Source organism: Tamandua tetradactyla, chromosome 17 (genome assembly GCF_023851605.1).
Source record: "Tamandua tetradactyla isolate mTamTet1 chromosome 17, mTamTet1.pri, whole genome shotgun sequence".
Taxonomy (NCBI): domain Eukaryota; kingdom Metazoa; phylum Chordata; class Mammalia; order Pilosa; family Myrmecophagidae; genus Tamandua; species Tamandua tetradactyla.
Window position 1 is genome coordinate 37,663,553 of NC_135343.1, and position 14,518 is coordinate 37,678,070.

General features: G+C 34.1%; 1 protein-coding gene across 9 annotated transcripts in view; it reads left to right on the top strand.

The window, feature by feature from the left end:
- Window positions 1-14,518, top strand: part of AFTPH (aftiphilin) — a 92,463-nt gene that overhangs the window by 56,694 nt on the left and 21,251 nt on the right. For 8 of the 9 annotated variants that reach the window (XR_013164314.1, XM_077134390.1, XM_077134394.1 and 5 more), the window contains 4 exons: window positions 4,897-5,048; window positions 6,401-6,527; window positions 6,928-6,984; window positions 9,919-10,041. Coding sequence is in view for 8 of the 9 variants with exons in the window: in XM_077134390.1 (XP_076990505.1) it covers window positions 4,897-5,048; window positions 6,401-6,527; window positions 6,928-6,984; window positions 9,919-10,041 (459 nt within the window). In the remaining variant the exon portion in view is untranslated. Of the gene's footprint in view, window positions 1-4,896; window positions 5,049-6,400; window positions 6,528-6,927; window positions 6,985-7,554; window positions 7,647-9,918; window positions 10,042-14,518 lie in introns of those variants that run through there. The other variant, XM_077134396.1, reaches the window with a different exon arrangement.

The following is a 14,518-nucleotide window of genomic DNA, read 5'->3' on the forward strand; positions in this document are numbered from 1 at the left end:
TGAGAGATTCCAAACAGAGTCGAGAGGTTATCCTGGAGGTTACTCTTACGCATTAAGTAGATATCACCTTGTTAGTCAAGATGTAATGGAGAGGCTGGAGGAAACTGCCTGCAAATGTAGAGCTGTGTTTCAGTAGCCATGCTTCTTGATGATGATTGTATAATGATATAGCTTTCACCATGTGACTTTGTGATTGTGAAAATCTTGTGTTTGATGCTCCTTTTATCTACCTTGTCAACAGACAAGTGAAACATATGCAATAAAAATAAATAATAAGGGGAACAAATGTTAAAATAAATTTAGTTTGAAATACTAGTGATCAATGAAAGGGAGGAGTAAGGGGTATGGTATGTAAAATTTTTTTTCTGTTTTCGTTTTATTTCTTTTTCTGAATAGATGCAAATGTTCCCAGAAATGATCATGATGATGAATATGCAACTATGTGATGATATTGTGAATTACTGATTAAATATGTAAAACAGAATGATCAAAAAAAAAAAGATAGGGGAAACACTGTATGTCAACATACAGCTTTCAGGATTTTTGAAAGACTTGTAACCTGTTTGTGACTGAGACACTCCAATTGAGAAGCTCCGCATTAGATAATATAACTGGATTATTAGATAATATAACACCAGTGCATAAAATAAAATAGCAGCTTATATACCCAAGATTTTCTTCTCCCACGCCCAGACATAGAAATCTGAACACTGTAAATTCATATATGATGCTTTGTCCCTGTTGATGAAATAGACCTTTGAGAAATGGTTTTCACTTTCCCAGAAAGCTAATCTGTTTGAAAAAATAAAAATAACTATAGATACACTCATGATAATGAAAAACATTGATAGGAAAACAAATATAGTAGAAATGAGAAAACTGGGAAGGATAGAGAAATGCCATAAAACTGGTGTGTCTTTGAGATTTGGTATAATCAAGGCCACATTATGATCTTATATGGGCCTCAGATTTAGAGAAGAACAATAATACCTACTTCAAAACTGTCATTATAAAGATAAAGTGAAATTGTGTGTGTAAAGCTGCTTAGCCCAGTGGCTGGTGTGTAATTGGTACTCAATAAATGTTGGTGCCCAGAAACCTCAGAAATGAACTTCATAGAAAATGGTCTTCAAAGGGTGTTAGGAAACAGTGTTGCCGACTAGATTTTTTGGTGGACAGTGAAAAGTAGTAGGGAGACAAGTCAGAATTTCTGTATGGATGCCCCTAGTTCTGGCTTTTGGCAATATACCATCTGTCAAGCTATTTTGAGAGCAAAACCTACCGCTTTTGACAGACAGGGACTTTTCTGAGTACCAGTGTACTTCTATGTAAGCTTCTTTGGCTTTATAGCATTGGATGCTAATAGAGAAAATTAAAAGCAAGTGTGACATCTGTCGTAAAGAGCATTTGACTTTTAACCCTACATTTTTCAGAATCTCAGCTCTTAAAGTGTTTAATAACCACGTATGTCACTGTTTGTCAGGCTCAGACTTTGGCGCATGTATGAATGGAAGGCCATGACTCAGTTACATAAACTGGTATTCAACTATCCAGTCACCAGTTTCCTTATTTCAGATTCAAGGGAGAACTATTTTTCCTCTGTGCTTTAGAGTTGAAGGAATATCAAATTCAGGTAATTGGTGTGAATATGATTTTTTTAGTTTGCAGTTTGTTTAATTTTGTAACTGCAGCTAAATATTTAGTTTGTGTGCACTTGTTACTAACCTTCTACTCCTTTAGGGTGCAGCATTATCTCTTCAATAAAAATTTATGATTTTCTTTATTGAAAATTATGAATATAGCATTAGATGAAATAGTTTGCTTTCTTTAAAAATGTAGTCATCACCTCAACTGTTAACAATGAATCCCTTATCTAATGGCTGGAAATGTTTGCAAGACTGCAAAAAGTGGATAAAGGCATGATTTGGTGAAAAGAAGGGGGACTTTGGAATCAGTCTTTGGATGGAATCCTTGCTCTGCACCATACCAGCAGTGAGACCGCAGTTAATTATTTCAAGTCTCCCTGAGCTTTAAATTAAATTGGTTATATAATTATGCTTAACCTATGTAAAAACTGATTTAGATCACTTACAATAAGATATACTTTCATAAGTAGAGCTAATATATCCTCCCCGCACACACTGTCTTAAATGAAAATGAAACATTTTTAACCTAGCGCACATTGATTTAGTTAGCATTTATGGAATACCAACTATACAGGAACTTAGGTTCAAAAATCTGACACTCACTCCTCAAAGCTTTTTGAGGAGTTTTTAGAAATTGGACTTGGTTTTTAGAAATTGGACTTAAAACCACTTTAATGACCACTTAATATAGTGGTTCAAAGCACTGTTTATTCTTCCTGGATTAGAATTCTGCCTCTCCACTTAATGAACATGTGACCATGAACAAGTAGCTTAACCTTTCTGTCCTCCATTTTCCTTGTTTATATAATAGGAATAATGATATTACTGCTACCTCCCTTATGTGGTAAGAGACTTAAATGAGTTAATATTTGTTAAGCATTTAGTATAATGCCTGAGTACATGGTAAGCACTATGTAAGCATTTAGACAGAAACCATAATGTATCATATCAGGCTTTTGTAGTTTCTGACCATGTTTCAGAAAACCTCCTTTAGCCTTTTGTTCAATTTATGCCCTCAGTTTCCATTGAACTGGGTTATACTAATGTTTGCTTTACATATGTTGTCTTATCTGCCTAGGAAAAATAAAGCTCACCCAGGCTGGCTTCACCACAAATTCCAAATGACGGAGTATACCTCTTCAGAATTTTACATCTAATACAAATGCATATGTACTTTAACATATTAATAAACATCACTGTTTTATGTCTTCTTTTTCTCTAAGTACATCAGCTACAAGAAGTTTTAAAAATTGAGTGGGTCCCCCATTGATCTAATCTAGAGGTAGACATCCTATTATGTCTAGATACTCTATATAGAAACAAGAGTTCATATAAGCACGGTAAAGGTAAACAAAGTTTTTTTGTTTGTTTTTTTTTTTTTTTTTGCGTGGGTAGGCACTGGTAGTCAAACTTGAGTCTCTGGCATGCTTTTCTTACTTATAGGATAAAGTAAAATAAATCCAAGCATAAATAATGTTTCACTGGACTGACTCTAGTTGTGATATATTAATTTTATTAATTATTAGGTTAATATTTCATTTCCTGGAGTAGACTTGACTATATTGAAGATTTGTTTATTGGTGCACTTTAAGGTCCTTTGATAAACATTTTTTTATATCCCATTAAAAGTATAACAAAGAGGACACAAGAAAGATTCTGTTTTAATTTTACAAAGAAAATTTGATCTTATGTGAGTTTTTGTTTACCTTCCCTGCCCAGGAGGAGCAAAGCCTGCATCATGTTTCCAATTAGATGGTTATCTGATCCCTTTAAAAGTTCTCTCTGTCTATCCCCTCTGTTGAGGAGAGTTAAGTGCTGGGTCCCCTTGATGCACTCAAGTTTCAAAAGCCTTGGGATCTTGAGTTTAGATTTCATAATTGATAGTGAGAACCTTTTCCCATATCACACACATGAGTATAATGAAGGTGTTAGAGTAACTTTTGTAGAGTTAGCAAAAGAGTACCCTGAGACTAATTATACAGTGTTAAGTTTTTTTGCCAATACAGCTTCCAAAAGAGATGTTTCATATTTTGGTTTGGAAAATTTGCTTGTGAAAATTTTTTCTTTTGTTTTTCATTTCCATGGTTGCTGATTATACTATACAACAGAATCAGGCACTAACTTGATTTTGTTACTTGGCAGGAAGGACCTCCATGATGTGGCATTTTCTTGTACATTAATTATCATTTCAGTACACTTAATCTTCCTGTAGGCTTTAACTTATTTGAACAGTTTCTATTCCTATTTGATATTAAGTAGTAAATTGGGCTAACTTGGAAAATATCTTACGTTGATCCAAAATATAGTAAAGTAGTAATAAGTAAACGTTACCGTAGGTTGCATATGTAGAATAAACCTAGTAACACCAAAAGAATGTAAATTAATCTAATTAAAGTTTAATTAATGAAAATACTCCAAACTGTCAAGAAATTTATGTTTGACTTTAGTGAAAATAACTGTAGGGAATGTGAAGGCTTTGCTTGGAGAGAAGGTAGTTTTCTATTTTATTTCTAAGTTACATATATATAGGTGCCACAGAAGAGTAGAGAATGGAATTTCAGAAAGATAGTACAAATCAATCAAAATGGTAAATTACATGAATGTCTTATCATGTAAAAATGAGGCATTTTTCCCTACTTAGGTTTGTACTATTAGCGTCAAAGATATTTTTAAAAGACTTCCAAAATTCAAGTGTTTATATCCAAGAAAAAGGCTTTGTTTAGCTATAACACCATAATACTTTTCAAAAGCATCCAATATTATTGCTCCTAAATACCAGTAGGTGACAGTGGTAAGAAACATCTCAGTGTGGTGGAAAAGAATATGAATGCTGGCTGTTACATTTTTTTGGTTATTGTTTAGTATTTTTGTGTTTTGTTTATCTTTGGGTAGGTTATTCAGACTTGGAGGTTGCTTTCTCACTGTACAATTGGGTAATAATTTCTTTGTAGAATTTGGTAATGGATTAAATAATATTTGTAAAGTGCCATATATATGGCATTTGGCATGTAGTTAAATTTATTTGGCACCTACTCTATCACAACCATAATTATATAAAGTAATCCTGTAGAAAATTGTTATATGAGCAGATATGTTCTTTCGCTTCATGTTTCTCCTATTTAAACAATGGTTTCTCTTTCTGTTACAGTAGTGAAGAGGGTGTGTATTTATGTGTGTTTTAATCATAAAACTATGACATTATTAAAATTAGAGAAATAAAAATAAACCTTTTGGGGGTGTTTTGATGCAGACAGCTTTACTAAACCGCCTGGAACGAATTTTCGAAGCATGTTTCCCTTCCATCTTTGTCCCTGATACGGAAGAGAAAGTTACTTCTTTGAAGCACTTGCTGGAAACAAGCACCTTGCCTCTAAAAACAAGAGAGGCCTTAGCTGAAAGTGGGTAAGTAGTAGCCAATTTTGGGGTAGCATGTATTTTTATTCTAATTTATAAGCCTATTTTAAAAACTTAAAATTTGAGGTTGTCTCAAAGCATATAAAACATGTATTAAAACATGTATTAAACTGTATTAAACTTTAAGATATCATATTGTACCAAAAGACTTATAATGATGAAAATTCCATACCACTGTACTTTTAAGTTCTTTTACTATTTCCAAATCAGTATTCTAATAAATTTTAAAGGTCTTTATTTCCTGGTATGACAGGTCAGAATTTAGAACCTACAGCTGCTGTTCTCCTCTTTTTATCCTCCCACTATACTCCATCACAGCTTTTGGTTAAATTGTTATTTGGTATTTTATTATTATAATAATTTCTATGCCTCTGTTTCCTTTATAGTACTTTAGAATACAGCTTTTTCCTGGACTTAATAATTCCTTCTTTTTTTCATGTACTAAGTCTTTTTATTCACCTCCAACAACTTAGTAATTCAGTTCTGATGAAACTCCACAGGTTGTCCTTTTTTTTTTCCTGGAGCCCTCCATCTTCCTATTCCAATCTAGAATGTTTTCAGCCTAAGTGTTTTACATGTCTTATCCTAGGACTTGTCTTTTACTTAAATCCCATCTTGGTGGAGCACATTCTCTAATAGCCTCCTGTGAAAAAAGGGTGGTAAAGTTTTATTTTATTCTACCCTCACATTAAGGTTATCATTTAGGATCTTTTTTTTTTAACTGTTATTCTGAAATTTCACAGTGAAATATCTTGGTGTAAATTGTTTTTCATTCATTGGGAAGGGTGCTAGGTGTACTGGCTTTTCTGTTCTTCAGTACTGGGCAGTTCCTTTTATTATTGCTTTGATAGTTTCCTTTCCTCCATTGTCTTGTTTTCTCTTTATGGCCTCTATTATTTGGATGTTAGAGATTCTAGATTGATTTTCTAATTTTAATTGTACAGTTATTCTTAATCCTGAACTGTTTTCTTGCTATACTGTATTGCTACTTGCATTTGTGGATCAAGACTCAGGGAGAAAACAAATATTGAATAGCTGTGTTAAGATGGTGGGATGCTGAGTGATATTTTTCCTTCTTTTAAATATTTTTCTTTGTTTTCCAACAACAAAAAAATAGTATGTGGCTAAGTTTCTGCTTCATTTTTGTCGGTTTAACTTGGTTACTTTTCTAATGACTGTAAGTGTTAGCTGTTGGTGTCATGAAGATAATAGTTGTATACTCATGTTAGATACAAGATTAATAGGCATGTGTAATATTCATTGTCATATTAAAAGTAGAATTCATGGTGAAAGCTATTGAGTAATCTATTGTTGGTGGTGGCTTCCTCATGAACTTGCAGGGAACTGCTGGATGTGTGGACCGAGCTACAGGATATCCATGATGCACATGGCTTGAGATACCAGTGGGGTGGCTCCCATAGCAACAAGAAACTTCTGTGCTCCTTGGGAATTGACACTCGAAACATTGTAAGTTTGTTAGTACCTTTAATCAATCCATAGATGCTTTTTAATTCTCTTCTAATCAAGCTTTGATAAGCTAGTTCCTCAGAAAAGTAAACATTAGTTTGTTTAAGTGTTCATATATTTTGAATATGCCAATGTTTAAATATAAATCTACTTAGATTTTTTTTTCCAATTGATATTTGTTTTTAGTAAAAGTTGTTTTAGTGCTTTTCCTTAGCTATAAAATGAAGAAATTGGACTAGGAGATTAAATATACAACCACATATGGATGTTTAACAATTTCTTTACTTTATCATTCACAATATATGTAATAAGGCATTGGAAGCATATTTTGGAAAGAATTTCATTGTATAACACATCATTCTCTAAATATAATCTCTCTCTGTCTAATACATGTATGTAGCTCTTCACGGGCAATAGGAAGCAGCCTGTTATCGTGCCCATGTATGCAGCAGGATTGGTAAGTACAAAAATGTCTGTTGTGTGTAGTTATCATTACTGCATTTATTCTGTAAATTCATCTTGCATAGCATACCATGGAAAGTGTATTTTAAGGCTTATTTAGTGTGGGAAATTTAAGGGTACAAATGCAATATCCTTTTTAAACTCAGAAATTCCTTTAGTATTTCCTATTTCAGTACCTTGATGTGAGGATATTTTTGTATATTCCATTAATAATAGATACTGCTTTGGTTTAGATTGAAAACTTTTTTTGTCATAGTAATATTAGCACTCATAACTCTTTGTAAAAAGTACTTTGGAAGGTTTCTCTCTCTCTCTCTCTCTCTCTCTCTCTCTTTTTTCTTTTTCTAAATTTGGTTTTAAAATGAAGTGGCTAAAGTATACCTCTGGGTTTAAAGATATAATTTGTGCTAATCTGGTTAGGATTACCTTTAGATAATGAAATTTTGAGACTATGGATGTATCTAAAAGCTTAGAAATACCAAATCATAGTAATGAGCCAGGACCCATAATTGGTCCTTAGTTTTTTTCCGCTAATATTTTAAATATGTTGCATTTTTTGTTTCAGATATGCCAGGTAGTCCAGGATAACTGAGGAATGTTCATTCTGTACCTTGCCAAGACTCGATAACATTTTAAAGTTTGATGTGTTAGTGCTTATTGGTGTGTCCTTGAGTTATCAATGAATTAAAATGTCCTATAAAACTAAAAATTTTTCATTATTTCACCAATAACTTGAAAATAAGGATAAAATACTGTGTTTAAGAAAGAAAGAAAACAACAACAAAGGAGTCCTTAGTATCATTAGTAGCATTATGTGCTTGTTACAATGAATTTGCTGTGGAATTTGAATTTATTGTTGTTTTTTTAATCTATAGACTTTTTCCATGAAAAGTAATATTAATATCGAATTGGGACATTTTTCTTTGTTTTGTTTTCACAATTTTGTTTTGTGGAATTGGGCAAAAACATTTTTGAACATGAGCTTTTTAAAAATCATTTTCTACTCCTTTGTACTTTTAAAACACTTCAGTGATTCCTACACTCCTTTCTGTTGTCAGTCAACATGATCCAGAACATTTCTTTATCTATTTGGTCATTTAAATTTATCTTTTTCTTAAGGAGTAGCATTCTAGAGAGTGGGTGGTGGTGGTAGTGTCACAGTCTCAGTAGGAACTAGGGATTTAATTTGTGGGAGCTTTCATTCAGCATGTTGAGAGAAGGATCTTGCTTAATGCTTGTATAGCCTCAGCATGTTTTCCAGTTCTTTCTTTGTGAGGTATTGGAGGCTAAGAGTTGTGCTTTCTTTTTCCACCTAATTATGGTCTTTATTAGGAGTAATTCTACCACTTTTTATAAGCTATAATACCAAAGTTTATTTAGTGATTAAAGGTATCTCCACCTTCCTAACTTTGTGATGTTTTTCATTTAGAAATTTACTCTTTTTAACATCTCATTTCCAATTTTAATTATTCCTGAATACTTTTTTTTTTCTGTACATGGACAGGCACCAGGAATAAACCTGGGTCTCTGGCATTCCGGCATGGCAGGGTGAGAACTCTGCCTGCTGAGCCACCATGGCCTGCCCTGGGTCTCAAACTTTAATGTTCAAGTATCAGAATCACTTGAAGAATTTGTTAAAATACAAACAGCTGGCCCTATGCCCAGAGATTTGTATTCAGCAGGTCTAGGGTAGGGCTCAAGAATTTGCACATCTGACAGATTCCCAGGTGACACTGAAGCTGCTGATTGTGGACCACTTTTTAAGAACCACTGATTTAATTGACAGCTCGTATTAGAAAACAAAGTCAAAAACAGTAATTGTTTGCCAAATGTATTGTCTGCTTGCATAAGGGCATACTAGAGAGCCTTTATAAAGTATAGTGTTTTTGAGTTAGACCATGAACTTATTTTTATTTTTCTAGCTATTAGAGTAAAGCCGTTCATGTATACCATTCTTGAGAATGGAACCTGTAAATTGCTTTAGTCAGTTTTAGCCTTATTTTATAGGGAAGAAAAGTTCTCCTGAATATTTGTTTTTAGAAATTTACAGATTCTCATATTACTAACACAGCACTTTCAGTTTTTTTCCCATTAAGGGAGAGTTTTGTCTAGAGTATAGCCTTTGATAATATTCAAGGGCTTATCAGTTTATTATTAAGAAATATCTAAAAGCTTGAATTTTTTTTCTGGTCACAAGCCTCGATTATTATACATTTAGTTGTTGGGTAGAGTGTTGATGCAAAAATGCTGATTTGTTTTCCTTCTTTGTTTCTGTGCCCATCCTGAATATCTTTCTTTCTTATTCAAAACTGTGCTAGATTTGTAACACACCTAGTGAAATGCGTAAGATGTTTTCCCCTCTCAGATGACTGAATCTCTGCTCTGCCAGTCCAAGGAATTAAGTACCAAGTTTCCAGATTGTGGAGGTCATGATCAGACATTAAGTTCCCAGTGAAGGATGTAGGCATCATCACATTATATGGTGTGTTTTAGAATCAGCTCTCCCTTCTCCAAGCACCACATTTTATGTAATATGTATAACTGGAGTTCTTTCCTGCAGTTTCTGTGTTTAAAACATCATAAAAGCGTTAAATCCTTAGGCTCTGGATGTAATATTGTTGTGTTCTCCCCATCCCAAATTGTACTTCAGCTTTCATATAAGATTAATAACTAGGGGCTTTAAAATCTGATTTAAAATTTAAGCTTTTGCTTTAAAAATGTTTTAGTTTCAAAGGAATTTTGCAAAGCATTTTCCATTATAGTGCCTAAAGATTTTCTGTAAGCAAAACTGAGAATTGTTACTGTTTGTCTTTAGTACTTTCCAAATGACTTGGGTTGTTTGTTTTCCTTCTCGATTTACTTTTTTGTAAAACCTATGTTGATTCCCCACCCCCCCCACCCCGTTAATGGCTAATATAACTTTTTTCAGGGTATGTTAGAGCCCACCAAGGAACCACTGAAACCACTATCTGCTGCAGAAAAAATAGCTTCCATAGGTCAGACAATTACCATGCCACCAGAGATGAACCCATGTACATCTGATCAATTCCAGGTAAAAATAGCCGTATGAATTTAGATATGTTTATGAATGTACTTTCATATACATGTACACACTGTTTTTTCCCATGAATTTTGGTCTTTTAATATTTTAAAGCTTTATTTGAATACATGATTTTGATTATTCTAAGGGATAAAAATCCCTTAGAATATAATGAAAAAATTATCTTTAATTTAAAAAAAAACAGAAAGACAGTTTAAGAACTGGGTGATTACAGATAAGTCATTTAAACCTTTCTAGGCTGCAGTTAGACTCTACCTATAAAATGAAGAGTTTGAAGCAGGTTATTTCTAAAGTCTTTGCATCTTTGTGTGATCGTAATTATTCACATAGAAATCTGATAAATGCTGAATTTTCGAGAAACTCAGATTTACTGCATTTTGACCAACTCTTCTAGTCTGCTATTGTGTGTTTTTCCTGACAAATTTTAAAATTTTAAATTTCCCAAGAAATTTTATAAAGTAATAAAATTTAGGTGTTTATTGCCTCAAAAACCACTGTACAAGATCTCGAGTAAAACTGTTACTTAAATTGAAAAAGATGTGGCTTTAGCAAAACTTTCTATGGGTTGGGGGATAAAAAGTTGTGTTACTCTTACCCTTCACCTGCTTGCCACATTTGAGTACAAATTTTAACTCAGTCTAGTATATTTAATATGAAAGTCTTCCTCTCAGTTTTATCTTGGAAACATTGGATTATTTTTATTTATTTACTCTTCCCATGTCAAATTAGAAACTGATTCAGTACAGGTTAAACATTGCTTTTCTGGAGGATATTTTGATGTGAACATTACCATTTCTGAAACATGTTCTTGCCTTGCCATGTTTGTCATTTCTTTCTTTTTTTTTTTAATGTATAATTCTTTTTTTAATCTTTTAAATCTTGTTAATAAAACCATTCAACATACAATATGAACATTCTTTTTTTTCATCACATAGTTGTATATCATCATCATGATCATTTCTTAGAACAGTTGCATCAATTCAGAAAAAGAAATTTTAAAAAAACAGAAAAAAATTCATATATACCATACCCCTTACCCCTGCCTTTCATAGATCACTAGCATTTCAGTCTACTAAATTTATTTTAACATTTGTTCCTCCCATTATTTATTTTTAATCCATATGTTTTACTCAGCTGTCCATAAGGTAGATAAAAGAAGCATCAGACACAAAGTTTTCACAATCACACAGTCAGATTGTGAAAGCTAGATCATTATACATTCATCTTCAAGAAATATGGCTACTGGAACACAGCTCTACATTTTCAGTCAGTTCTCTCCACCCTCTCTGTTACGCCTTAACTAAAAAGGTGCTATCTATTTAATTCGTAAGAATAACCTCCAGGATAACCTCTCGACTCTGTTTGGAATCTCTCAGCCATTGACACTTTATTTCGTCTCATTTCTCTCTTCCCCTTTTCAGTCTAGAAGGTTTTCTCAATCCCTTGGTGCTGAGTCCCAGATCATTCTAGTATTTCAGTTCCACGTTGCCAGGAAGGTCCACACCCCTGGAAGTCATGTCCCAGTTAGAGAAGGGGAGGGTAGTGAGTTTGCTTGTGTTGGCTGAGAGAGAGAGAGGCCACATCTGAGCAACAGAAGAGGTTCTCTTTGGGGTGACTCTTAGGCCTAATTTAAGTAGGCTTAGCCTATCCTTTGCGGGGTTAAGTTTCATATGAACAAGTCCCAAGATTGGGGGCTCAGCCTATTGCCCTGGTTGTCCCCACTGCTTGTGAGAATATCCAGAATTCTCCACTTGGGGAAGTTGGATTTTCTCCATTTCTCACCATTCCCCCAAGGGGACTTTGCAAATACTTTTTTTATTCACTGTTCAAATCCTTCTGGGATTTATCAAGGCATCACTCTGGACAAACCTACAAAATCTCATGCCCTACTCAAGGTTCCATGTACTTAGGGTGTTCAATTAAGCTGTCCACATAAGTTATATTAGGAAATGTACCACTCAAAATATAAATTTTGTACCAAATAAACATTTTTTGCTTTAGTGTCACACATGTTAAAAGTTTTAAAGTATTAATTACCATCTGTTTTCAACACCCTGCATTATTGACATTCCTTTGTTCTTCCTCATGCAAAACATTTTTAAATTTGTACATTTAGTCACTATCATTATATACTCTAGGCATTCCCAGATTATACCATCTCAGTCTTTATCATATGTCTATCTTTCTGATTTCCTTTGTGTCCCCAGGCCTCCTCCCTCGTATCATTCTCACATTCAGCTTCATTCCGTGTTCTAACATTATTGTATTACAGTTAGGTAGTATTGTGCTATCTGTGTCTGAATTTTTACAGTCAGTCCTGTTGCGTAATCTGTATCCTTTCAGTTCCAGTTAGCAGTATCTACCCTATTTCTATCTGCTCATGACCTCTGTTCTTAACTGAAATTATCCAAGTTTATTCATTAATGTTAGTTCATATCAGTGAGACCATACAGTATTTGTCCTTTTGTTTCTGGCTAATCTCATTCAGCATTATGTCCTTAAGGTCCGACCATCCATGTTGTCATATACTTCATAATTTTATTCTGTCTTACAACTGCATAATATTCCATCGTATATATATACCACAGCTTGTTTAGCCACTGGTCTGTTGATGGGCATTTGGGCTGTTTCCATCTCTTGGCAATTGTAAATAATGCTGCTATAAACATTGGTGTGCAAATGTCGGTTTGTGTTCTTGCCCTCATGTCCTCTGAGTAGATACCTAGCAATGGTATTGGCATATAGAATTGGCAATTCCATATTTAACTTTTTGAGGAACTGCTAAACAGCCTTCCACAGTGGTTGTACCATTTGACATTCCCACCAATAGTGGATAAGTGTGCCTCTTTCTCCACATCCTCTCCAGCGCTTGTCATTTTCTATTTTATTGATAATGGCCATTCTGGTGGGTGTGAGATGATATCTCATTGTGGTTTTGATTTGCATTTCCCTAATAGCCAGGGAAGTTGAACATCTTTTCATGTGCCTTTTGGCTATTTGTATTTCCTCTTCTATTCAAGTCTTTTTCCCATTTTGTAGTTGGGTTGTCTGTCTTTTTGTTGTTGAGTTGAACAGTCTGTTTATATATTCTGGATACTAGACCTTTATCTGATATATCATTTCTGAATATTGTCTCCCATTGTGTAGGCTGTCTTTTTACCTTCTTTTTTTTTTTAATTTATTAATTAAAAAATTAAGAAACCAAATAAAACATCAACATATATAATCAATAATTCACAATATCATCACTCAGTTGCATGTTTATCATTTCTTAGAACATTTGCATTAATTCAGAAAAAGAAATAAAAAGACAATAGAAAAAAGAAATAAAACGAACACAGGAAAGAGAAAAAAAAAAGATTTTACCTACCATACCCCTTACACCTTGCTTTCATTAATCACTAGTATTTCAAACTAAATTTATTTTAGCATTTGTTCCCCCTATTATTTATTTTTATTCCATATGTTCTACTCCTTTGTTGACAAGCTAGATAGAAGGAGCATCAAACACAAGGTTTTCACAATCACACAGTCACATTGTGAAAGCTATATCATTATTCAATCATCCTCAAGAAACATGGCTACTGGAACACAGCTCTACATTTTCAGGCAGTTCCCTCCAGCCTCTCCATTACATCTTGAATAACAAGATGATATCTACTTGATGCATAAGAATAACCTCCAAGATAACCTCTGGACTCTTTGGAATCTCTCAGCCATTGACACTTTGTCTCATTTCACTCTTCCCCCTTTTGGTGGAGAAGGTTTTCTCAATCCCTTGATGCTAAGTCTCAGCTCATTCTAGGGTTTTTCTCAATCCCTTGGTGCTGAGTTGCAGTTCATTCCAGGATCTCTGTCCCACGTTGCCAGGAAGATCCACACCCCTGGGAGTCATGTCCCACATAGAGAGGGGGAGGGTGGTCAGACTGCTTGTCGTGTTGGCTGGAGAGAGAGGCCACATCTGAGCAACAAAAGAGGCTCTCTTGGGGATGACTCTTAGGCCTAAATTTTAAGTAGACTTGACCTATCCTTTGTGGGGTTAAGTTTCATATGAACAAATCCCAAGACTAGGGGCTCAGCTTATAGCTTTGGTTGTCCACACTGCTTGTGAGAATTTCAAAAATTCAACTTGGGGAAGTTGAATTTCTCCCCGTTCTCACCATTCCCTGAAGGGGGCTTTGCAAATACTTTTCCACTCACTGATTGAATCACTCTGGGATTCATCGGGGCATCACTCTGGACAAACCAGCAAATTCTCATGTCCTACCTGAGATTCCAAGTACTTATGGCGTTCAATCAAACTATCTACATAAGTTATATTAGGAAATGCACTAGTCAAAATATAAATTTTGTAACAAATAAACATTTTTTGCTTTAGTCTCACACATAAGGTGATATTTTAAAATATTAATTACCATCTATTTTCAGCACCCTGCAATAATGACATTCCTTTGTTCTTCCTCATGCA